Below are 26077 nucleotides of genomic sequence, written 5' to 3'. Positions count from 1 at the left end.
GACCGCAACTTTCCACCACCATACTTGCTTCTCAAACTCTCTGACCAAAACACATGAATGTAAAATTGCTCGTTCTCAAGGCAAAAATGTTGCATTGACTAAAGACGATGATGAACAATGACATGCAGGTCACACCGTCAATGGTAGGCGATGTCATCCCTATTTAACACCTTCCTGCTGCCAATGAACAAACCCTCCCTCCCTATTTAACATCCGGTACACATCGTCTGCCTCATTAAACCTGGTGGTGGCTTAACGGTTAAGATGACTGGCTTAAGATCTTAGGTTCTTGAGTTTGAGCCCCTGTCGTGTCCATTAACATAACACCAGTTGGGTTGACTCAGCCTGTCATCCTTCTGGGGTCGGTGAAATGAGTACCAGCTTACTGGGAAGAATAAGCTATTCGAGTATCCTGCGTTCGACGGGCGATCCATCCAGGATCATGCTCTCTAGCTAAGAAAAAACTGCCCCGACATCCCTATCTGACGGAACAAAAGTAGTGGTTTTACACGTGGTCTGCTTAGTCTTGGAAGAAGACCGCTCTGTGGTCGATACGTCAGACCTGAACGTTGCCCGACCAAGCAATTGCTATCAATAGCGGTGTCTTTGTGCACTTAAGTATACATTCTCTCAACTCTTAGTTAACTTCACCGAGTATTGAATGTACGTTGGATCTGATAGTATTTACCTTACTGGTATAATTACTAGTTAACTGGAAATCTATTTGTTTGCTAATTTAAAACCCAGACCCAGGGGTTTTTTTTATCATGCACATCACAAATCGTACATGCTGCACTTTCCACGTCTAAATATATATTTTATCCTTTTTAAAATCATCTCTTTTATATTCCTTTCTTTACATTTAACCTATTTTTTTCCTGTTCCCAATGTAATGGGAATGAAAAGTCCTTTTTCCAGTGTCCCTTTATGGGGAAATATACCCAGGCAATATTTATTGTCCAACAAAAAGGGCAATGACGCACGTCTTTCTGTTCAATCGACCACACAGTTACCGTATGTTGTTGAAAACCTCTGGGCCGAAGTACAGATCACGTGACGTCTGGGTCAGATCAGGTGATGTTCGGGTCAGATCATATGGCCTGACATGCAGTTGAAGGAATTGTGAGAGGTGTAATGCAAAAAATTCAACTCGAACTGCATTACTGTCATTTTAACAGAAATAACCCATCTACAATATAAAACACAATGTGTATTTGTTTGTGTGATGTCTGTCCCCCTTCAAAAGGACGATTTAAGGATTTTAAAGACCAGTCTTTTAACACGACTGTATGTTAACTACGATCTATTCTTTTTTCAGGATAAAACAACTCGAAAAATATTTTCCACTGAAGAGTAATTACATCTCTTCTTTTGGAAATGTAGACGGTGACTTGCAACCGGGCCTCAATGGCGATTTACAGAAGCGTTTTTAAAAAAAAATTAACAATAAATACAAGGCACAGGGAGGTGAAATTCACTGCACGTGATGTGTAACATGTGCAGAGTAAAACGAGTGTTCATGTACATGCGTGCGATGTCTAATAATTAAAGAAGACATAAGCACACATGACGCGAGGCCGAGGCTTCGGGCTTTGGCACACTCACGAGGCTGTACCCTCGAAATGAAAGGTCCCAGAAGATAAAGAAAAATAGGGTGACATTTATAAATGTATTGTTTTAAAATAACACTTCTTCTTGCGACAAAACATCAAATCTTCCAGTCTCTGAATATTTTGAATAAAATAATTCCAACGCGTCAATTTTTGACGGGATTTTATACGAGTTGTAAAATATTACCATTCACACCAAGAAAACAAATTTCTTTCTTCAAAAGGAAAGAAAACTTTTTCAACAGTTTTGCACATATTTCATTCTTTGCACTCAGTGACTCCATGTTGCTGTTTTCCTTTGTAACTACAGTAATAATCATGGATCATTTCTGCCGATGCCTATTCAAGATCCGAGTCATTTGGTGAAAATAAATCATCAAATCTTTTTATTTCCCTCAATCGAACAGCCCAATATAAGGGGTCTTCAAAATGTACACACAATTATAAAAAAAAAAGGAAGAATGCACAGGGAAATGATGTTTGTGTTTGTTTTCAGTTCAAATGATGCTTGTGGATTGTCATATTTTGCAAACATTTGACTCGGTTTGTGCTGACGGGAAAGCGCAGAGGTAGCGTATTCATCTTTGACCTGTATAGTCTGGATTAGATTCTTCACCCAACTATAAACAGTCGGATTGGTGCTTCGCAGGCGGGGCGTTGCATCGCAAAGTGTGTCATCCCTCGGATGGACGTTAAGCCGGGGAACAGTCTACGAGCGGGGTGGACCTTGTAGATGCGACCTTGTCTTTCATGAAGAGTAGGCAACTTGTCAACAGAACTCTGCCAGAATTCCAAAAATCCCTGCTCTGATTACCACTGGCAAGGTAACGACAAACCACCCATGGTAATTCATGCCGTGAGACTGCTTTGGCAGCACTGAACCTGCCTTTGGACAGAGCATATTCGAGACAGACAAACCCAATTGATGATTTTCTTTCTCGAAAATAACATAAACATATATCAAAGTATGAATGTTTCAATATTCAACAAAATCGATGTTACACTATCCTTCGTTGATGCAGACAGTTTTTGGTTTCCAAAACTATCAAAGGAAAATCACTTTCATCTTGCATCCATTTTTGCTTGTTGGAGAGAAGTGATAACATAAACCTTTCTAACCAAATCATGTGTTGGGCCAGGCCTTGAAATATTAATGGTGGTGATAAGAAGCCTGAAACGCAATATAACCATATACACTTAACTCATGCTTACCTTTAAGACGAAAGAGGATTGGAGAAGTGCTTTTGACAAAAAGTGAAAAGTCACAACTGAAAGGAAAGAGAGTATACGGTAGAATTATCATTAAAATGTTCCATGAGTTTGGAAATCATGATCCTCGAGGATGTAGAAAAATAAATAAACTCTCGATGTGGGATGACCAGCCTGATTGGGGAAGCATTAAGCTGGAGACCAGTCTGCTAGCAGTTGGTGGACATTGAAGTCCTTCATTGCAAGTCCTTGTTTATCTCCCTTAAATCATGCCTAAAGCCTGGAAAGTGAGACGACTGCCCCCAAACTGCACCAAAAAGCCAACCTTTCCAGGAAGTTAGAGCAGGCTTTTGAGAGAGCCTGTCGACATGTTCGGGACATTGTTTTGTCGGATGTTGAGTACATATGGTCTTTTCATCCAGGCAAGCCTGTATGAAGCCTTATGATACTAATTGTAATTATCATTGCAAACTATTGTTAAGTTGCATTTACTGTTAATAGTGCATCGTCTTTCCTGTAAAGTACAATGTGAAATGAAAAAATATATATACATATATATATATATATATATGTATATATATATATATATATATATATATATATATATATATATATATATATATATATATATATATATATATGTATAATGATCTGATCAAGCGATTCTCAGCTTGTAAAAATGTGGGTTTAGTTTCCATTTAAGACTGCTAAAGCTTCAATAATAAATCAAGGGGTAAAGTTGTGGCTTCATCCTCCAAAAAATTCATTCATGCAAGTTTAACAGATTCAGTCATGACAGAGCATCCAGGAAGTGAATTTAAAAGTTTTGATTGAAATTAGAGGAGGGGAGGGAGAGTTTATAAGGATGTTGTCATGACCAATGTACAATGTCTAGTGTATGTTTTTTTTTCTTTTACTCATTATTTAAATGATTTTTTTTTTAATTTTAAAACATTTATCTAATTGGCTCAACGAGGACCTTGTACATCATTCACATTCATTGCACAGACATTCGTAGACATTAATGCACTTGTATTGATGACAAAGACTTCGAAGAAAATGGAAACACACATGGTATATTAAATTGGATTTTGTGTTTCTCTGCATCATGAGCCGGGGGCTCCATGGGGCGATTTAAGATCTCTCACTGCTATGGCGATTCAAACCAAATTACCACTCATGGCGGAATGGCCACTTTGGTTCGGACGAATTACTGGTGTCCAACGTGCAAACAAACCAAACTGTTTTTAACTACCACAGCAGTGAGGAGACAAAATTGCAGCTCAGAAAATTATATTTTGAAATAGTTCTCGAGCTTAAACTCTCATTCTGATAATGCAGAAGCACTCAATGGAATTATGAGAGGATAAAAGAGCAAAGATAAAAACACCCCAACACATTAATTTGGGTCATGCTAAACCTATGTAGCAAGTCTGGATGTAATCGGCCCAGAACTGTCGGAGCAGTAGCCCAACAAACAAACCCACAAACACCGGTCCGTGAATTACAGGAAGGATTCTGTGCCGATATAAAGTCTACACCCCCCTTTCAAAATTTCACCTTTTGTTGCCATATAGCCTGGAATTAAATTACATTGAATCAGACTTTTTCCACCTTTTATTTACAAATCATAACCCACAACGTCCAAATGAAAAACAAATTCTACAAATTTCAGAAAATTAATTTAAAATACAAAACTAGAATATGTTGATTGGATAAGTGGTTGATATAGACAGACTTTTGTTCTATGCAGATTATGTGGTTTTACCATGTGAGACATAATCTGCAGCTGATGTTCACCATTACAGCCAGAGGTTGCTAATATAATTTAAATAACGACCGTAATCATCATTGGTTAAATATTTATACGGTGTGCCGTCCTGATGATGGGAGATAAGCCTGAAATCTGGAAATGTGGCTCCGTTTGATGACCTTAAATCTCTGTCTTTTTTATGAGTGGCCAGGTTGAAGCCTCCGGGTTGGAGGCGACGCTTTGGTCGGCACATGGGACTCACGTCACGACCATTTGAGATTGGGTGGGGGTGCTTCGTCATGCTCCGCACATTTTGGTCGTATATTATATGTTATATATATATATATATATATATATATATATATAGTAATTATTAAAATGCACAGCCAACCAAAATTATAAAACTCGACCAAACTCACACCTATTTTAATACAAACGAGCGTGAGCCGATCAAGTATGAAGGTGACGTTTCATTCGTGACACACAAACTTCTTCAAAGCCCCGTGAACAATCGAGTGTGTGGCTTACTCTTTTCTGCCTTGGATTAATTCTCTTCTGGTCCAACACACTGATGCTCGGAGTGGAAAAACAAATTTATCACTTTTCTCCCTGTTCACGCTAATCATCCTTGATTGATTGTCTGCTCCCTCTGCATCTGTTTCCTGTGTGATCTGGTCAAATAAGGATGTGCATTAAAACTTGGCAAGTTATTGGGCTTGCATTGTACATCCGGGTTAGTCCTCCTTGGTGATGTGATCACTTGGTCCTGTTGTATGCAGGGTTGGAATGTGGGTGGAGCGAGTCTGCCTCGGTGAAGATTGTGTGACGGGGCGTATCTGAGGTCGAGTGATTGGTGTGTCCTCTGGGCTGGGCATGTTGTGGGTTATTTGTGGTCCACACTATCCTCGTTTTTGGAGTTTTAATGAACAAACTTATTTTACCAGATCACGCAGGAAACATGCAAAGGGAGCAGACAATCAATCAAGGATGATTAGCATTAACAACAGGGAGAAAAGTAATAATTTTGTTTTGCACTCCGAGCATCAGTGTGTTGGACCAGAAGAGAATTAATCCAAGGCAGAATAAATAGGCCACACACTCGATTGTTCACGGGGCTTTGAAGAAGTTTGTGTGTCACGAACGAAACGTCGACTTACTACTTGATTGGCTCACGCTTGTTGGTTCACGAAAAAATATTTTCACGAAAAAAATAAGTGACCACTATATTCGTTATTGTTGTGTGTCTGTCTGTCTGTCTGTATGTCTGTCTGTCTGTCCCGAGCATAGCTCTGTGGGTTTTGATCCGATCCTGACAAAATTTTGGTGGGAGGTTTATATCATGATCTAGTTGTGTTTTCCTGAAAATGGGCATGGTGCCCCCATTATGGGTGGAGCCACGCCTAAAAAACATGTTTTTAGGGGGTAGCTGATTTCAATTTGCATCTTCACCGAGGGGGTTTGTCGAATCTGGCAGAGGTTTCAGTATTTGGTTAGCCCAATGGCACCTGCATAGCCCCACGGAGCTCGATTTTTCATTTTCGTCCCAAGGTCGGTCACAAGGTCACGAACTTAGAAAATTTCGAATTTTGACATAAAAATCATACGACCGCCCAAAGTTTGAGAGCTTGGATGACAATATTTTTTATGCATAATCTTGAGGTCATTCCTCACCTAAAGTCTTGAAACCATTTTGCTCCATCTCGAACACCTTGCCCGTGGCGTCCCCTTCAAGTTTGTTTTTACGCTGATTTCATCAAAGTATGGATAATCCGATGAGCGCGAAATACCATATAGCCTATATGACGTTATATTGTTCTTGGAATGTTCCAGAGGAAGTTTTGCACCAAAGGTCATAATCCTTGACCTTTGACCTTTAAAGGTAACAAAGGTCAAATTTTCAAAGTTGTGGGAATCAAACCGGGTTTTTGACCTTCTTCGACGAACCAACTCCAATAAGCTATAGCACGTATCCTGTTTCTTTATTTTAATGTCCACAACATTGTTTTGTGACCTTTAAAGGTTATGCAAAGGTCAAATTTTTAAAGTTGTTGAACGAAACTGGATTTTCGACATTTTGCAGCTAATAACCTGTCACTTGTACCACATCATGTTGATCATTTTTATAACTTGGTCAAACATTATCACATTGTCTCATCCTTGACTTCTGAAACAATCTACATCGTCAAATACCGCTTGTGAACCATCGTCGTCTTCAGACTTGTTTGTATTAAAATAGGCGCGAGTTTATTCGAGTTTTGTAGTCTTGGTTGGCTGTGCAGTTTAATAATTACAATGGATCATCCCAACCACAAAAACCTTGTGTGTGTGTGTGTGTGTGTGTGTGTGTGTGTGTGTGTGTGTGTGTGTGTGTGTGTGTGTGTGTGTGTGTGTGTGTGTGTGTATATATATACATGCGCGCGCGCGCGCGCACACACACACACACACACACACACACACACACACACACACACACACACACGAGCTGAGGTTCCCAGTGTTTCTATTGCTCTGGTAGCTGGTACACTTTCTAGGACAGATTCAAGACATGATTGTCTTTCTTGGAGGTTTTCTCTTGCTCTGGCTGTTGCATGTCGTTCACGGTCAGCTTCAAGGCATGATTGTCTTTCTTGTGAGCTTTCCTGCTTCCGGACTTCTCTTTTTTTCTGGCTGCTGATATAGATCTGCCCAAACTTGCCCGTTTCTTTGGTGGCGTGGTAAGGTAGTTGGGGTTTTCAAAAACTGCAAAAGAAACATTACCACATTAACTTCCTGTAACAACCATTACGCACATGATGGCACCTGATGTGGCAGAAAAGGACGGGACCGATTTTTGGGAAAAAATGCACAAAAATGTGAAATTGCACCAAATCAAACACTTGTTCATGTTGCAGGTACAGTCAAATGCAGTGTTGTTGCAGATCCCGTGCACTATGCACACCTTTCTTGGTAGCTCTCGGTCAAAGGGTTTTCTTGGTAGCTCAAGGTAAAATGGTTTTCTTGGTATCTCTCGGTCAAATGGTTTTATTGGTATCTCACCGTCAAAGGGTTTTCTTGGTAGCTCTGGGTCAAAGGGTTTTCTTGGTAGCTCTCGGTCAAATGGTTTTCTTGGTATCTCTCCGTCAAAGGGTTTTCTTGGTAGCTCTAGGTCAAAGGGTTTTCTTGGTAGCTCTCGATCAAATGGTTTTCTTGGTATCTCTCCGTCAAAGGGTTTTCTTGGTAGCTCTAGGTCAAAGGGTTTTCTTGGTAGTTCAAGGTCAAATGGTTTTCTTGGTATCTCTCCGTCAAAGGGTTTTCTTGGTAGCTCTGGATCAAAGGGTTTTCTTGGTAACTCTAGGTCAAAGGGTTTTCTTGGTAGTTCAAGGTCAAATGGTTTTCTTGGTAGCTCCAGGTCAAAGGGTTTTCTTGGTAGCTCTTGGTCAAAGGGTTTTCTTGGTAGCTCTAGGTCAAAGGGTTTTCTTGGTAGCTCTAGGTCAAAGGGTTTTCTTGGTAGTTCAAGGTCAAAGGGTTTTCTTGGTAGCTCTAGGTCAAAGGGTTTTCTTGGTAGCTCTAGGTCAAAGGGTTTTTTTGGTAGTTCAAGGTCAAATGGTTTTCTTGGTAGCTCGAGGTCAAATTGGTTTTCTTGGTAGCTCGAGGTCAAATTGGTTTTCTTGGTAGCTCTCGGTCAAAGGGTTTTCTTGGTAGTTCAAGGTCAAATGGTTTTCTTGATAGTTCAAGGTCAAATGGTTTTCTTGGTAGCTCAAAGGCAAAGGGTTTTCTTGGTAGTTCTAGGTAAAATGGTTTTCTTGGTAGCTCTCGGTCAAATGGTTTGCGCTTGCATAAAGGACAGACAAACAAACAGACAGGTTAATGTAATATATATATATATATATATATATATATATATATATATATATATATATATATATATATATATATATATATATATATATATATATACAGTGGGGAGAACAAGTATTTGATACACTGCCAATTTTGCAGGTTTTCCCACTTACAAAGCACGTAGAGGTCTGTAATTTTTATCATAGGTATACTTCAACTGTGAAAGATGGAATATAAAACAAAAATCCTGAAAATCACATTGTATGATTTTAAAATAATTAATTTGCATTTTATTGCATGAAATAAGTATTTGATACATCAGAAAAACAGAACTTAATATTTGGTACAGAAACCTTTGTTTGCAATGACAGAGATCAGACGTTTCCTGTAGTTCTTCACCAGGTTTTCACAGACTGCAGCAGGGATTTTGGCCCACTCCTTCATACAGATCTTCTCCAGATCCTTCAGCTTTCGGGGCTGTCGCTGGGCAACACAGACTTTCAGCTCCCTCCAATGATTTTCTATTGGGTTCAGGTTTGAAGACTGGCGAGGCCACTCCAGGACCTTGAGATGCTTCTTACGGAGCCACTCCTTAGTTGCCCTGACTGTGTGTTTCGGGTCGTTGTCATGCTGGAAGACCCAGCCACGCCCCATCTTCAATGCTCTTGTTGAGGGAAGGAGGTTGTTGGCCAAGATCTCGCGATACATGGCCCCATCCAACCTCCACTCAATGCGGTGCAGTCGTCCTGTCCCCTTTGCAGAAAAGCATCCCCAAAGAATGATGTTTCCACCTCCATGCTTCACGGTTGGGATGGTGTTCTTGGGGTTGTACTCATCATTCTTCTTCCTCCAAACATGGCGAGTGGAGTTGAAACCAAAAAGCTCTATTTTGGTCTCATCAGACCACATGACATTCTCCCATTCCCCCTCTGGATCATCCAGATGGTCATTGGCAAACTTGAGACGGGCCTGGACATGCGCTGGCTTGAGCAGAGGGACCTTGCGTGCGCTGCAGGATTTTAATCCATGACGGCGTTGTGTGTTAATTATGGTTTTCTTTGATACTTTGCTCCCAGCTCTCTTCAACTCATTGACCAGGTCCTGCCGTGTAGTTCTGGGCTGATCCCTCACCTTTCTCATGATCATTGAGGCTCCATGAGGTGAGATCTTGCATGGAGCCCCAGACCGAGGGAGATTGACTCTTATCTTGAACTTCTTCCATTTTCTAATAATTGTGCCAACAGTTGTTGCCTTCTCACCAAGCTGCTTGCCTATTGTCCTGTAGCCCATCGCAGCCTTGTGCAAGTCTACAATTTTGTCCCTGATGTCCTAAGACAGCTCTCTGGTCTTGCCCATTGTGGAGAGGTTGGAGTCTGATTGATTGAGTGTGGACAGCTGTCTTTTATGCAGATAATGAGTTCAAACAGGTGCAGTTAATACAGGTAATGAGTGGAGCATGGGAGGGCTTCTTAAAGACAAAACTAACAGGTCTGTGAGAGCCGGAATTCTGACTGGTTGGGAGGTGATCAAATACTTATTTCATGTAATTAAATGCAAATTAATTATTTAAAAATCATACAATGTGATTTTCAGGATTTTCGTTTTAGATTCCGTCTTTCACAGTTAAAGTGTACCTTTGATAAAAAAAATTACAGACCTCTACGTGCTTTGTAAGTGGGAAAACCTGCAAAATCGGCAGTGTTTCAAATACTTGTTCTCCCCACTGTATATATATATATATATATATATATATATATATATATATATATATATAAAACATACAAATGCTCTAATCAATTACATGACATTTAACCACTCATCTTGAAACGAGTGATATAATGTAAACTTGTTGGTTTTGTTCTTTTTACTGTTTTGATATGTACATCAATACTGCATTATGCTGTCCTTAAGTTGTTTCACTGTGTGCAGTTACGACAGCAGCGGAAGACTGACGAATACCACATTCCCAACCGGCACAGTTGTGGACTTGCAAGCTGAGACGAATGGCGTTTATCGTGTAAAAACAAAGAGTTCTCATTTGAATGAGGATCTCATTTTGGAAGCAAATATTTCTGCCGCAGATACACTTTATAGCGTCTTCCGAGGTAAGATGTCAATAAGAAGCACAATCTTCAATACAGCTGATGTATGAAGCATTTTCTTATAGTTCCATGAACTCGTGTATTTCCAAGCTGTAAATGCTAACATTTACCTGTTTGACCGATTACTGTTAGCACAGATCGTCACAAGGCCACTGGCCAATACAAATAACTGTTTACCTTTTTAGGTCTTGGATCCTGTTTCTGACAAAGCATGACTGCTTGTCCATTTGTAGGTGGAGCGAGTAATAAATACTCCTTGGGGTTTGACGGCTCCTTGCGTGCATTTTACCCCGATGGCTTACGCATCGATCTTGTCACAGAGCCACATGTCTCGGCCGGTCCAACTACACCCGCATCGGTCATCCAGAACATTAGCCTGCCTATCGTGCGTGAGGGCATTTCCATGGAGTGGCGGATGCGTGTGGATGAGGACGGCGGAGAGTTCACAATTGGGCGTAAACTCCGGGTAAGTAAAACGTCTCGCTGTTCTATTGCCACTTATACGTGATGGCGTGTCACTGAAGTTGGAAAACTGTCACTGAAATATTGAAAACCTCTTGAAATAACTCAATTATGATACATTTTATGAGTTGTTGAGGAGAAGCCGAAATATTTCTCAACTACATGTGCGTTTTATAATGAACCTTCCAGTGTAGGAAGATCATTGAGGTCAAACCACTATTTGTGATCTTGCAGGAAGTCGGACGGCTAATTGTATCAGGCTTTTGACAGCTCAAGCAGAAAGCTTTCAATCAAAGCCAGACGAAAAAACCAGTGCAGTTGTGTCAAGTGTGCGAGAGTCGTCAAGAAAGAGTGCCCTGAATTAATACTCGAGAGAATGCATTAATTATTTATTCATTTGAAGAAGCACGTCTAGGGGTTAAATGACCAGGGCAGAAGCAGAACTAATGATCATTGATAGGAGAGTTTAGGACAGAGGAATGCCTCAAGATGCCTTTGGTTATATTACCTCTCTGATCCAGAGGTAAGGAGCGAATGGAGGTTCGTGGTTGAGGAATGAGGGGTGTAAGTCCAAGATTCGATTTTGTCGATCTGGGATATTGGTGAATTTCCATTGGTCTCGAAGGAAATTATCAGTTTAACATCATTGTTTAAAAATAGAAGCCATTTTTGCAGAGGTTGAATGTTCTTGATGCTGTTTCTGATCATGGTAATTGCCAACATTTTAATTGGAGTTTAAAAAATTTAACTTTCGTAGATATAAAAATGGGGGGGGGGGTTCCTCCCATAAAAGTGATATTTTCTATCCTCGTTAGCACTCCCCAAGTTAATCCCTTCCTTGTTTTCTTATATACAGTCAAGGCTCGTGGAAGAGCTAGAACACAGAGTGGTGGATCAGGATGCAACACAACAAAAGGAACAGCACAAAGGGAAGGGGGAATCTCCAACAGCAGGGCCGAGGGCCAAAATAGACGGAGACGGGCAAATAAGGGTTGCAGGTAAGAATCACACAAGGGGTGGACAAGTTTGATACAAGCTCTCAGGAAGAATAAACTGGAAATTTGGGGGTGGGGGGGTGAATGAGGGTTTTGAATTGGGGATGATCTGAGATGGTGGCAAACAGCTGTCTTAAGACCTGGAAGGAAGAATGAGATTGAAGAGAATGGGGAAATTGGTGGGGAAAAAAGAGGAACAAATGAGTGAAGGTGAGCAGTTGTTTCTGGATTTTGGGAGTTTCACTAGAAGGGGATTACTGGTGGACAACGCGCGTCCTGCTGAAACATGAGGGGAGGAGGGGGGGGGCACGGAGAGGGCAGAGGGTGTGCGACCAGAAAGGATGCAGTAGAAAACAGGGAGACCTGTCTGCAATTCAAAAGGGATAGGCCCATAGACTCAGCTTCATCGTGGGAGATTCCAATGCTCTTCAAAGATTTTGCTTCTCATTCACCAATCCCTGTCTGTGTCTGAAACCCAGGCATGAGCTACTCTGGAACCCACAACACCCCCAAATGAGCACGTGGATTATTTGTCCATACTGTGTGGACCCATCTGTTTACCTAATTTCACAAACCTTTGAAAGTGTTTTTCGACTTTTGAGAAATTTCTTCATTGCAGGTCATGGACTCCTTGAGTGCTTTCTTCCAAATGCATTAAAATGAGATGGCTGGATCCCAGCCAGTCTGCACTGCTCACACATCAAACTTGTCTCTCTCAAATCTGGAACTTTTGCTCCTCTTTTCGGAATGGATGCATACTTTATTTTTCCCACTCCTTAAGTATCGGGCGTCAGCCCTACTTCAAAGCAAATCAGCGAACCGTTTGCTCCGATGAAGGATTATCGCCCAAAAATGTTGGCTTCTCCTTGCTTCTCACGGCGGTCAGCATACTTTGATGAACGTTCTGTTTATTTCATCCATTGCTTATTAATTCGTTTTAGCATGCTCAAAATGGTACAGACTGTAATTAATAATTTTTGGGGTAAAAGTAGAAGAAAATTATACCCAGAAAAAATAAGAAATAGCACAGTTAATTTGGTAAATATTATACCCAGTTCAAAATTGTTCCGCTCTTACATGATGCTCGATACTCATAGACACATATAAAAATAATAAAATCATTCTACGTACGGTAGTTAAATACCAATGTTCACCTAAATGGTCAATCTAACGAAGATACACATCACGTTATCATTAACTAGCATGTCCCTGCAAACCTTACATATCCTTTGAGTCAAATAATTTGTCCAGGGTACTGGCACCAATGGACTATTCTTAGCAAAATATACCTTGGGAACTTTAATCCCCACAAAAGAAAATTAGACAAAACTATAGGATGCATTCTCATGCAAAGCAACATAGCCCCCCGCAACTCCCATGTCCTCCTCCTTTATGATACTGCAACGGGATGGCCGTTTTTGTCAATGTTTAAGCCACAAGATGTTTTTTTTTGTCAATGTCCATGTTTCTCCAATTCCATCTCCAGACAACTCAGAGACAATCAGGCTACCAAGTAAGATACCAATAAAACATGAGCAATGATATTAGGAAACATTTGACCGGTTGAAGCACTGCAGGGAAAACTGGAACGTTTTGTGTCGTCCCACTGAGAGGCCGGATCTGGATCCGGATCCGGACCTGAACCACAATCAAATCGGCTTGTTCGTGTCACTTAGCCAACTCATCCACCTAGTTTTGCCATAAGTTGTCCACAGCTTTTTGGAATATCATGCAATGCTTCGTTTTTGGCCCCAACCCTCAATGGTGAAGAATAATTTAGAAATAATTTTTTTTTAATTCTCAGATCCAGATCTTCACCAAAATCGAACTAATTCTTTGTTGTCACACGTCCGACTTGTCCACCAAGTTTCGGCCGAAACCGTCCTCAACTTTTTGAGATATGTTGCTCACAAAAAATAAGACAGACAGGGGTGAAACCATAACCGACGTTCACCTTCGGTGGCGGAGGTAAAAATGTCGTTGGAAGTTTTACGCTAAGTAGGGTGCCTTCGATTTCCTCAGAATGTGTTGAATCACGATATATATAATGAAGTAATATCGATGGCAAAGAGTTGCTCAAGCTGTAACGTCTGGCTGGATCGTGCGGTCTGGAGCCAGTTTGAGACTTGCAAAGAGAAAGTATGTGGAGGATTTAAGTGGGTTGCAAGGAAGGGCTCACTTGAAGGAAACGAGAGACATTGACTTGGAAAGGAATGAGGAAATAGCTGCATCGACAGGAACAGAAAGAAGTCATGAAGCGAGACTCGCCTTCCATTCTCCTAAGCAAACCAGATTCGGTGGCGTCCACCCAAGTTAGAGCGTCCACCCCAAGTCGAAGAAGTTGCCGGTTTGGACCTGGTCGTGTCACCCCAAAGACTTTAATAAAGGGATGTGCTGTTTACTTGCTTTACACTCAGCATTTAAGAAGGATTGAGCATGGACAAACAACTGTAGGTTGGTAATAATAGTGCACGCTTTTATGGGCCTAATGGACTTCTCCTGCATTGAATTTCCTTGTAAGGCACTCATGATTATTACCTCTGCCACCGAAGGTGAAACGAGGTTCTGTTTTCACCTCTGTCTGTTTATTTCTGTTTATTTGGTTGTTTGTTTGTGTACAGAATATCTCAAAAGGTTGTGGACGGATTCGGATGAAATTTGGAGGGCAGGTTGGGTGTGTGACAAGGACGAACTGATTAGATTTTGGTGAAGATCTGGATCTGGATCCGATTACTAGAATTTTTAAAGTGATTCTTCACCATTGAGAGATGGGGGCAAAAACTCTATACAGCACGATATCTCAAAAAGTGGGAGACTGATTCGGATGAAACTTGGTGGGCACGTCTCGTGTCTGATGAGGAAGAGTTGATTCAGTTTTGTTGAAGATCTGAATCTGGATCCGATAATTTTTTTGAATCGATTCTTCACCATTGAGAGATAGGGCTAAAAACAATATATCGCACGTTATTTCAAAAATGTATTGGGCCCAATATGTTCTCATGGATCAAGCATTGCTTGGTGGAGGTATGTGCTCTACCGAGTGCCCTTCTAGTTATTATTGTTATTACTGTAGCATAGAGTGGTGTGTTAAGCAAAGATGATCGCACGCGTGACGATGTGCATTGGGCAAGCTTCCATGGTATGCCGTCTCCTTCATAAAACAGAGAATGTGATCGTCCTCACTTATCCACCCGATTTTCATATCTGATTCATATGTAAACGTTTTGAATCCTACGCTAATCATTTTATTCTGGTGAGTGGCAATATATTTATTAATCTGTACATCCCTTGTTGAGGAATCTTTGTTTTACACCTTTGAACGGAGTTATTGCGATTGAATAGTGGCCTCTCATGGTGAGCGTGAGCATAGCCTCGTTTGAAGCCTTCGTGTTGTGCTGATATATAGTGAGGAACCGGAGGCGGAAGTTAGAACTGACCCGAATAGGTACAGGAATGATGAACGGCTACATTACACTGAGATATTTTACAATTACACAGTCACAGTCAGTCACAAAAGTGTCCTAAACGATGTATTTTTAGCTCGCCTGTTCGAAGAACAGAGAGCTATAGCGATACCCCCGGCGTGAGTGTGAAAATGTTAAAGTTTTTGGTGCAAGTTATTTCCTTTCTCATGTTTTTGTCCACCACACTATTTTTTACTGATTGCAATATACAAATACATATATTGCTTTAAAATTATTTGGATCAGACCACTGCAATGCTTTATAAAAAATATTATTAGACTAGTCTTTGAGCCTCAGCGTCAGTGTGAGTGTGAAAATGTTAAAGTTTTTGGTGCAAGTTATTTCCTTTCCAATGTTTTTATCTACCACACTATTTTTTACTGATTACAATATACAAATACATATATATGCTTTAAATACTTTAAATACAATATACAAATACATATATGTGCTATAAATACAAATATACAAATACATATATATGCTTTAAATACATATATACAAATACATATCTACTATCCTAAAAAATAGAATATGTTTGTATGTATGTGTGTTTGTTTGTTTGTTCGTCCTTTATGGGCAGCCGAACCGTTGGATGGAATGAGATGAAACTTGGCAGGAGTGATCCTTGGGACGTGAGAACGGACATGGGGGGGGGGGGGGGGTCAAGGTCACCGGGTAACTTCAATTCCTCAATTTCATCAGATCGAGACGGGACCAATGCCATTCGACAGATAATCAAAATTAAATGACACAGTTGATTGACGACATTCACTTCCAACTTCCGGTTTTCGAGTTATGACGTCATAAATTGACTAAAACGTCAATTTTTCATGATTGTTTGTCTTTTATAGACGGCGAAACCGTTGGATAGAATGAGATGAAACTTGGCATATGTGATCCTTGGGAACGGACATAAGGGGATAAAGGTCAAGGTCAAAGGTCACGGGGTCAAGGTCACCGGATAACGTCAATTTCTCAATTTCATCCGATCGAGATGGGACCAACGTCATTCAACAGATAACTGTACCCGCCCATGGGCGGGTACTTTGCGAGTATATGCTATAAATACAATATACAAATACATATATATATACTTTAAATACTTTAAATACAATATACAAATACATATATGCTATAAATACATATATACAAATACATATATATGCAATAAATACATATTTACAAATACATATATGCAATTAATACATGTATACAACTACATATATATGCTTTAAATACTTTAAATACAATATACAAATACATATATATGCTATAAATACATATATACAAATACATATATATGCTATTAAAACAAGAAAACAAATACATATATATGCTATTAATACAAATATACAAATACATATATATATATATATATATATATATATATATATATATATATATATATATATATATATATATATATACAAATACATATATATGCTTGAAATACTTAAAATACAATATACAAGTACAAATATATGCTATAAATACATATATACAAATACATATATATATGCTTGAAATACTTTAAATACAACTACATATATATGCTATAAATACATATATACAAATACATATATATGCTATAAATACATATATACAAATATATATATGCTATTAATATATATACAAATACATATATATGCTATTAATACATATATACAAATACATATATATGCTATTAATACATATATACAAATACATATATATGCTATTAATACATATATACAAATACATATATATGCCATTAATACATATATACAAGTACATATATATGCAATAAATACATATATACAAATACATGTATATGCTATAAATACATATATACAAATACATATATATATATATATGCTATTAATACATAAATACAAATACATATATATGCTATTAATACATATATACAAATACATATATATGCTTTAAATACTTTAAATACAAATATACAAATACATATATATATATATATATATATATATATATATATATATATATATATATATCTATGCTATAAATACATATATACAAATACATAGATATGCTATTAATACATATATACAAATACATATATATGCTATTAATACATATATATATATATATATATATATATGCTTTAAATACTTTAAATACAATATACAAATGCATATATATGCTATAAATACATATATACAAATTTATATATATGCTATAAATACATATATACAAATACATATATCTGCTATAAATACATATATACAAATACATATATATGCTATTAATACATACATACAAATACATATATATGCTATTAATACATATATACAAATACATATATATGCTTTAAATACTTTAAATACAATATACAAATACATATATATATATATATATATATATATATATATATATATGCTATAAATACATATATACAAATACATATATTGCTTTAAAATTATTTGGATCAGACTTCACTGCAATGCTTTATAAAAAATATTAATTATTAGACTCGTCTTTTAAAAAAGATAAATGTATAAACAGGTGAGCATTGGGTGGCTTTGACACCACTCTGGTTAATTCAGTGACGGCATAATCTGGAGAGACCAACCAAGCTATTTATTGGTTGTTATTTTATTTCAGTTCACCGTGAATTAAACAGATTGGATCATGGAGCCTAGCCTTCTCTTCCGACTTTGTTGTTTTCACGGTTGACACAAGCTGGATAAGGCAGGGTTAGGCCAAAGATCAGGTGTGCCCAAAGATAAATTGGCACCCTGTTAAACTCCAACAAAAAGAAACTTAATAAAAACTGAATTATATGATTTATTAAGTTTATATCGTGTGATGTTCACATTTAGTGATGCAAGATAAATATTGAAACTACACTTGGTAGAGCGCATACCTCTCTCCACCAAGCTGAACAGTTTACGTTTTGAATACCACTGATAGGTCGGATCTGAATGCAGACCTGAACCAAAATCGAATCGGCTTGTTCTTGTCGCCTAACCAACTCATCCATCAAGTTTTGTCATCCGTCCACAACATTTTGAGATATCGTGATAGATATCGTGTTTCGGCCTCGTCTTTCAATGGTAAAGAATCACTTTTTAAAATTCTCGTATCCAAATTTGGATTTGGATCTTAAACAAAATCGAAGCAGTTCTTCATTGTCACATCCCCAACATGTCCACCAAGTTTAATCCCAATCCGTCCATAACTCTTTAAGATATCGTACTCTGTGTCGTTTTTGGCCCAATCTCTCAACGGCGAAGAATCACTTTTTAAAATTCTAGTATCCAGATCCGGATCTTCACCAAAATCGAATCAATTCGTCCTCGTCACACCCCCAACCTGTCCACCAAATTACGTCTGAATCTGTCTACAAATCCTTGAGATATCCTGCTTACAGACAAGCAAACAGACAGGGCTGAAAACACAACCTCTGTCCACCTTTGGTGGTGAAGGTAATGATCAATACACCCCTCTGTTTCACAGCACACACCTATTTTGGGTGCTATCTTGGTTTTAACCAGAAGGCTTTACCAGATTTTGTCATCTCCGATAAAACCTGTTCAAGGTAGATGACAACATTGCACAAAATTTCAGCATTTAACAATTTATTTTTTACATTCTCTGCAATAAAACGTTTATTTCAACTTTGAAATGCCCTTGACATATAAGAGGCCAGGTAAGTATTGCAAGAGTTCACATTTGTTAAAATTGAAGATAATTGTTTTTATGATGATTAAAGGTGGACGGAGGTTGTGTTTTCAACCTTGTTCGTCTGTTTGTTTGTCTTTGAGCAGGATATCTCAAAAAGTTGTGGACAGATTCGAATGAAATTTTGTGCACAGGTTGGGTGTGTGACCTGAACGAATTGATTCGATTTTGGTTAAGATCTGGATGCGATAATGTTTTTTAAGTGATTCTTTACCATTGAAAGATGAGGCCAAAAATGTGATATATATATATATATATATATATATATATATATATATATATATATATATATATATATATATATATATATAATGATATCTCAAAACGGTGTGGATGGATGCCAAAACTTGGTGGATGAGTTGGATAAGTAACAAGAACAAGCCAATTCGATTTTGGTTAAGTTCCGGATGTACGTAGATCCACCCTGTCAGTGGGATACAAAATGTAAACTGTTCAACCTGATGGAGGTATGCTCTCTACCGAGTACTGTTCTCGTAAGTTCCATGTGAAGAAAAACGTCAAACCAATTGGAATTCACAGGAGACCGTCTGTACAATTGTGTGATTCATGGTCTTCCTTAGATGTGTGATTGAATGGTGCAGCAATTTCAAAAATTGCTGTGAATTGATGAGCAATCTTGAGAATTCTGCTGCCAACTGCTGTTACTCAAGCAAACGTCAAACTTGTTGAACAGCAAGTTATGCAGAATCGCCATGAAATTGCAGAAGATTTTGATATCAGTGTTTTAAGAGTTTAGAAGCAATTATTACCTCTTCCACAGAAGGTGGAAGGTGGTTATGTATTCACCCCTGTCTGGTTGTTTGTTTGTGTGCAGGATATCTCAAAAAGTTGTGGACAGATGAAATTTGGTGGACATGTTCGGTGTGTGACGAGGACAAACCGATTAGATTTTGGTGAAGATCCGGATCCGTCTACTAGAATTTTTTAAAGTGATTCTTCACTATTGAGAGATCGGGCCAAAAATGATATATGACACGATATCTCAAAAAGTTATTGGCCTCGATATGTTCTACTGGATCAGGCATTGTGCGGCGGAGGTGTGCGCTCTACCAAGTGCCCATCTAGTTTATTCTATGAATCTGTTTGTTGTTGTCTCACTGTTTTATATTTGCCCCATTTTGTTTTTTGATTCATTGACCCCTGTTCTGCTCTTCCCTGAGCTTTGATACCTGTATAAAAAGTGTGACAAGCAATATACAGTCAATGGCCAAGTTTGCCATCTCAGAGCATGACTTTACTCCACGATAATGCTCCCTCCTTCCCCACAGAAGTTGGCCTCAGTTGGGTTAGCCTTCCATGTTGAGAAAGCAAGCTGTTTGACACCAACGCCATTTTAGATTTGGTTTATCAGTGCCGAGAGGTTGGATAGGATAGTTGCAGAGGGGAAGGAATAAGCCTGTGCCTGAAAGGAAAGTAGCCTTTTGTTAATTATTCCCAGGCATAATCAATATGAGATGCCGTGAAGATGGCGGCCCAATCGTTTTGTGAGAAAGTCGATTGCAGCTCCTGTCAGTTGGCCTGCCTTGTTCTGCATCATCAAGTTTTCTCCCTGACAATAGCCAGAGACGTATGCGATTTGGCAACAACATGGTCAGAGGAGCCAAGAGGAGCAGAGAAAGAACAAGAGAGGTAGATGGAACATTTATCATTACCAGGTCCAAAAGTTTGAGTGTTTGCTGTTATCAGAGATGCAGGTTTGTTAGTTAACAGATTGGGTCAGAGCCACAGAGTTGACCGAGGTCCTCTTCGCATCAACCTGTTGACCTGTTAATTGAGACGAGATCTGACACCCAAGTTCAGTGTAATTTCCGTACAAAGTATGGAAGGAATCCGCCATCACGAACTTGTATCAGAGAGTGGTACAAGAGGTTTAAGGAGACTGGAAATAGTCAGAAACAGAAAAGTACCGATCGACCAAGCACAAGTACAGCAGACGTTGAACGAATGCGTGAATCATTTCAACAAAGTCCCAGAAAATAAATTTGATGTGTAGCCAGAGAATTGTGACTACCAAAGACACCTGTAAACAGGATTTTGCATAAGACTGAAGCTTTATGCTGAAAAGGTGCAGATTCTGCAGGAACTCAAACCCAATGATGGACCCAAATGTAAGATGTTCGCCTTGGAAATTCTCAGTCGCATTGATGATGAAGATTTCCTTAAAAAGATCACGCTCACAGATGAAGCTTGGTTTCATGTATAGAGGAAACTCAGCCGGCACAATGTGAGGATCTGGGGCTTTGAAAGCCCTCAAGTGGTCATTGAACACATACGTGACAGTCCAAAGGTCAATGTGTGGTGTGGCCTTCTCCATGACCGCTTGGTGAATCCGTTTTTCTTTGTGGAAGATTGAGTGACCTCAACAATTTAGATGAACATGTTGGAAGGATTCCCCTTCCCAGATTGAAGACCTGCAACCCGATGTCATTTTTCAACAGGACGGCGCTCCCCCTCATTGGACCTTTGTCGTTTGATCCGTCCTGAATGAAAATTTCCAGGTCGCTGGATTGGCCGAGACGGACCAACCTCCTGGCCCCCACGATCACCAGACATAACCCCCCCTTGATTTTTTTTTTCTGTGCGGGTTTGTCAAAGATGTTGGCGACAACATCAAGGTGGAAAACCTGCAGGATCTTCCTTCTTGGATCACAGCTGTATGCACACTGGTAGACGTAAACATGCTGAGCCAAACATGGCAAGAACTCATGTACCGCCTTGATGTCCTACATGCGACAAACGGAGCTCACATTGAAGTGTATCGATGGTGTGCTCAAAACTTTATGAGTTTCTGTATCACATAAACCAAAGTGCATGGTAGTATCATTTGTGGTTCTAAATAGATGAACAACCAAAGTTGTCCGGGTCTTTTTGGAACACCCTGTACTTCCGGTACTGCAATGAAGTGGCACTCCGTCGTAAATCCATTCACATCACCTTGAAAACAGCACATCAGACTCGTAACATGTCTGCCTCCAATTGGCCGGGATGCATTCAAGTCGACCGGAGCATTCCGTATTTGTTACTCGATCACCAGTCACGCGTAGTTCGCTGGATATTGCCACGTGAATGGGCAGGAAATGTCCTTCGTGTGTGCAGTGGAATGCATTGCAATATAATGGCATGAAAATATGGCGGGTGTCGACATTTACGAGAAGATGTTCATTTCACAAGTTGTGATCATGTGTTTACTCCTGATGAACATACGGTTTCAGAATATTGGCACGCGTGCGGGTAGCTGCGGAATTAAATCTGGCCTTTATCACTGCGCATCAAATCGAGGAGCCATTCACATCGCCGTTACTCCGGTGCTGTTACGGTGTTCAAACGGAGTAGAGTGGCTTAAACTACTCCGCAGTAAGTGTCTTTACATCAAAACCCAGTCCAGTGCTGCTGTGATACGGACATTTCCGTTGATGTGTGGAGGGTAAATAAAGCTTTATCTGCAATGCCATGATTGATTGTGGAGATGAATGTGCAGCCAAAGGCACACCAGCAGGCTAGGAGGTTTTAGTGGGGACAATGGACGGTTAGAAACGCAGTACCGTACTTGACGTCATCGAACAGCAACACCACTTCTAGAATGCAGGAGGGGCCTGTCAACACGAAAGAGAATAACCAGTGAGATACAGATGATTTGGAGAATCCTGTGAGAGGAACATTTCCATGAGGCTGAGCTGCAACAGTCACCTACTCTCAGCAACTTCCCTGTAAAATCTTCCTCATTCCCAGAAAAACTTCAACTTCCCTTTACTTCCTGATCTTAATGGAACAAAAATTTCAACTTAATCCTGAATGTGACTCTCCATGGAATCATTTCAAGTGTCACCACATAATGATGATGCTTTGTCCGTACATATCTGTTCATTGGCAGAAACAGGAAATCACTTTTCTATTTTTCATGTGAGACAAGTTAAAGGTCAGCAATATCAAGGAGATTATTGTATACTAGTTACTGTTTATTTGGTTAAATGTTTCTTTCTTCTTCAAACCATATCTTCACAGGTCAATGGAAGAAATATCCTGTCGATTGACTACAACCAACAAACAAGGACCGAGAAGATTTATGATGACCACAGGAAATTCATGATGCACGTGACGTACAACAGCCAAGGTCTCCCAGCACTCTGGTTAACTGCAAATAAACTGAAACCACTTAACCTGACGTACTCAGCGCAGGGCCAGCTTCTCGTGGCTAAGCATGGGGCGTCGGCCCAGAAGTTGCAATATGATGGGTTTGGAAGGGTGATCTCTCATACATTTCCGGATGGTCGGATGTGGACCTTCACTTATCCAGAGAAGGTAAAGTTTTATAAATAATCATTTTGTATTAATGCTGTTGTCATAATGTGACATTAAAAAATATAATTTCGATCTTGACAGTGCCATATGAGATTGTCATTGTGGGTGCTTCCTATTTCAGGCCAACATCTTACGGCTACCAAGCCAGCGACGGTATATCTTCGAGTTTGACAAGAGGGACCATCTTGTATCTGTTATAATGCCCACAATGGCTCGCCACCTGCTGGGTACCATTCGCTCTGTCGGATACTACCGCAATGTGTACACTCCTCCAGAGACGGCGACCTTGCTGGTTGAGGATTACACAGAAGAAGGCCTTCTCTTGTATCGTGCATTCCTAGGCACTGGGCGATGCATTCTCTTCCGGTATGGCAGAATGTTCCGCCCCACGGCAGTGATGTATGATGGGACACAGGTTTCTTTCACCCACGACGAGGGCTCGGGTGCACTGAAGTTGGTGAGTCTCCAGGTGGGCACGTTCTCCTGTTTTATTCGTTATCGACTGGTCGGTCCCCTTTTCGATCGACAGGTGGTACGTTTTGGTGAAGACGAGATGGTTGGAGCACGGTTCGACTATGGCTACGACAGCAACCTACGTATCACCAATTTGCAAAGTGTCATTAACGAAGTACCACTTCCCATCGATCTGTACCGTTATGATGAAATTTTGGGTAAAGTAGAGCAGTTTGGAAAGTTTTCTGTGATCTATTACGACCTTGATCAGATAATCACGACAGCCGTTATGACACTGACCAAATACTTCGACACTTATGGACGAGTGAAAGAAGTTCAGTATGAAATCTACAGGTCATTAATGTTTTGGATGGCTCTACAGTATGACATTCAAGATCGACTGAAGATGTGCGAGATTAAAATTGGGCCGTATTCAAACAGCACGAGTTACACTTATGAATATGATGCAGATGGACAGCTCCAAAGTGTTTCTATGAACTCCATGGTGACCTGGCGCTACAGTTATGACCTCAATGGTAATCTCCACCTCCTGAACCCTGGAAGCAATGGTCGGCTCATGCCTATGAGTTACGACTTTCGTGACAGACTCACCCGCCTCGGAGATGTTCGTTACGTGATGGATGATGATGGATTTTTACGACAGAGGGGAGACGATATATTTGACTATAATTCGAACGGTCAACTTCTTCGAGCATATAGCAAGAGTAAAGCCTGGTCTGTGTGGTATTATTATGATGGACTGGGTCGAAGAGTATCTCGGAAAACGGACTCCAATCAGAACCTGCAGTACTTCTATGCGAACCCTTTGCACTTTGATCGGGTGACCCACCTTTACAACCATTCCACATCCGAGATCATCGCCTTATACTACGATCTTCAAGGACACCTTTTTGCAATGGAACTTAGCAGTGGAAAAGAGTTCTATGTGGCTGCAGATGTATCTGGCACACCACTTGCCGTGTTTAGCCATTCAGGAATACCCGTGAAACAGCTGCAGTATACAGCCTACGGGGAAATATATTCAGATTCGAACCCAGACTTCCAGATACCAATCGGGTTTTCAGGGGGTCTTTATGACCCCCTTACCTACCTGGTGCATTTTCAAGACCGGGATTATGATGTGCTTTCTGGTCGCTGGACGTCACCTGACATTTCAATCTGGAAAAACATTGGTCGTTACCCACGTCCCTTCAATCTCTATATGTTTAGAAACAACAATCCAGTGAGCATAATCCACCATTCCACGGAATCTTTACAAGGTGAGACATTAACTTACCATAACTATTGATGAAACCAATAACCAGGAACAATTTGTCATTTCATTCAGTATTTTACTCTGAATATAATTTTATCTTTGCAGACACAAACACTTGGTTGGAGATGTTTGGAATCCAACTGAGCAACGTGATTCCACACTTCCATAAGAGATATTTGGAGAGTTACAACCCGCTGAAGCAATATCTCGTTTCGGATGCACAAGTCAACATCAAGGTAAATGGCAAAGGAAAAGGATAATTATGCCTAAGATGTAAGAGTTCTTACACATGTTAGACTTAGAAAATGATTCTGACTCTTCGTGACGTCACAGTTATAGCAAGTTACATTCACTATCCAGCTTGTCAAAACGAAATGCTTGTAAATTACATTAAACAGAGCTTGTGTTAAGTCACGTAAAAAGGAAACCTTGTGGGTTATCTTAAAAACAGTCCTAACTAGAGAGTTCATGGAACACCTTATCCCATGCTGTCTTGAGAAACAAGGGCATGGGCGGAGTCTACGAGCGGCAAATTTGATTGGTCGTGATGATGTAAAATTTTGTCCAAGTACTGCTAAACGGACGGGTTTTGGAAGTGGCAAAAAAAGTGATTTGTGTTCCACAGTGTTCAAGTCTATAATTCACTGGAAACAGAATAAAGTTTGTAAAGGATGTAGAAAAAAAAAGAAATTCAGAAATTTACCACCATTGATGCAGCGTCTTTTGCACCACTCTATCAAACACGTTACATTAGTTTATTCCTGCCTGTTATTTGTGTCCTTTATGACGTCCTTAAAAACAGTAAGTTTCCTGTTTGGAATGATTTTCAATTTGTTTGACTGCCAGGACAGGCAAAGAAAGTAAAAAAATATTATCTCGCTCCTCTCTGCGCATGCACGATCGGGACAATTTGAGGCA

At 39.6% G+C, this 26077-nt stretch overlaps 1 protein-coding gene across 12 annotated transcripts in view; it reads left to right on the top strand.

Annotated features, from left to right (window-relative positions):
* LOC147017666 (teneurin-3-like) overlaps window positions 1-26077 on the top strand; it is a 420926-nt gene that overhangs the window by 389062 nt on the left and 5787 nt on the right. For all 12 annotated transcript variants that reach the window (XM_085847416.1, XM_085847409.1, XM_085847415.1 and 9 more), the window contains 5 exons: window positions 10321-10496; window positions 10727-10959; window positions 23134-23430; window positions 23552-25163; window positions 25265-25395. In XM_085847416.1, coding sequence (XP_085703542.1) covers window positions 10321-10496; window positions 10727-10959; window positions 23134-23430; window positions 23552-25163; window positions 25265-25395 — 2449 coding nt within the window. The remainder of the gene's footprint in view (window positions 1-10320; window positions 10497-10726; window positions 10960-23133; window positions 23431-23551; window positions 25164-25264; window positions 25396-26077) is intronic.

Source organism: Eptatretus burgeri, chromosome 11 (assembly GCF_056783735.1).
Source record: "Eptatretus burgeri isolate ZD-2024b chromosome 11, Ebu_testis_v1, whole genome shotgun sequence".
In the NCBI taxonomy this organism is placed as follows: domain Eukaryota; kingdom Metazoa; phylum Chordata; class Myxini; order Myxiniformes; family Myxinidae; genus Eptatretus; species Eptatretus burgeri.
This window is presented reverse-complemented; position numbering and strand designations above follow the sequence as displayed.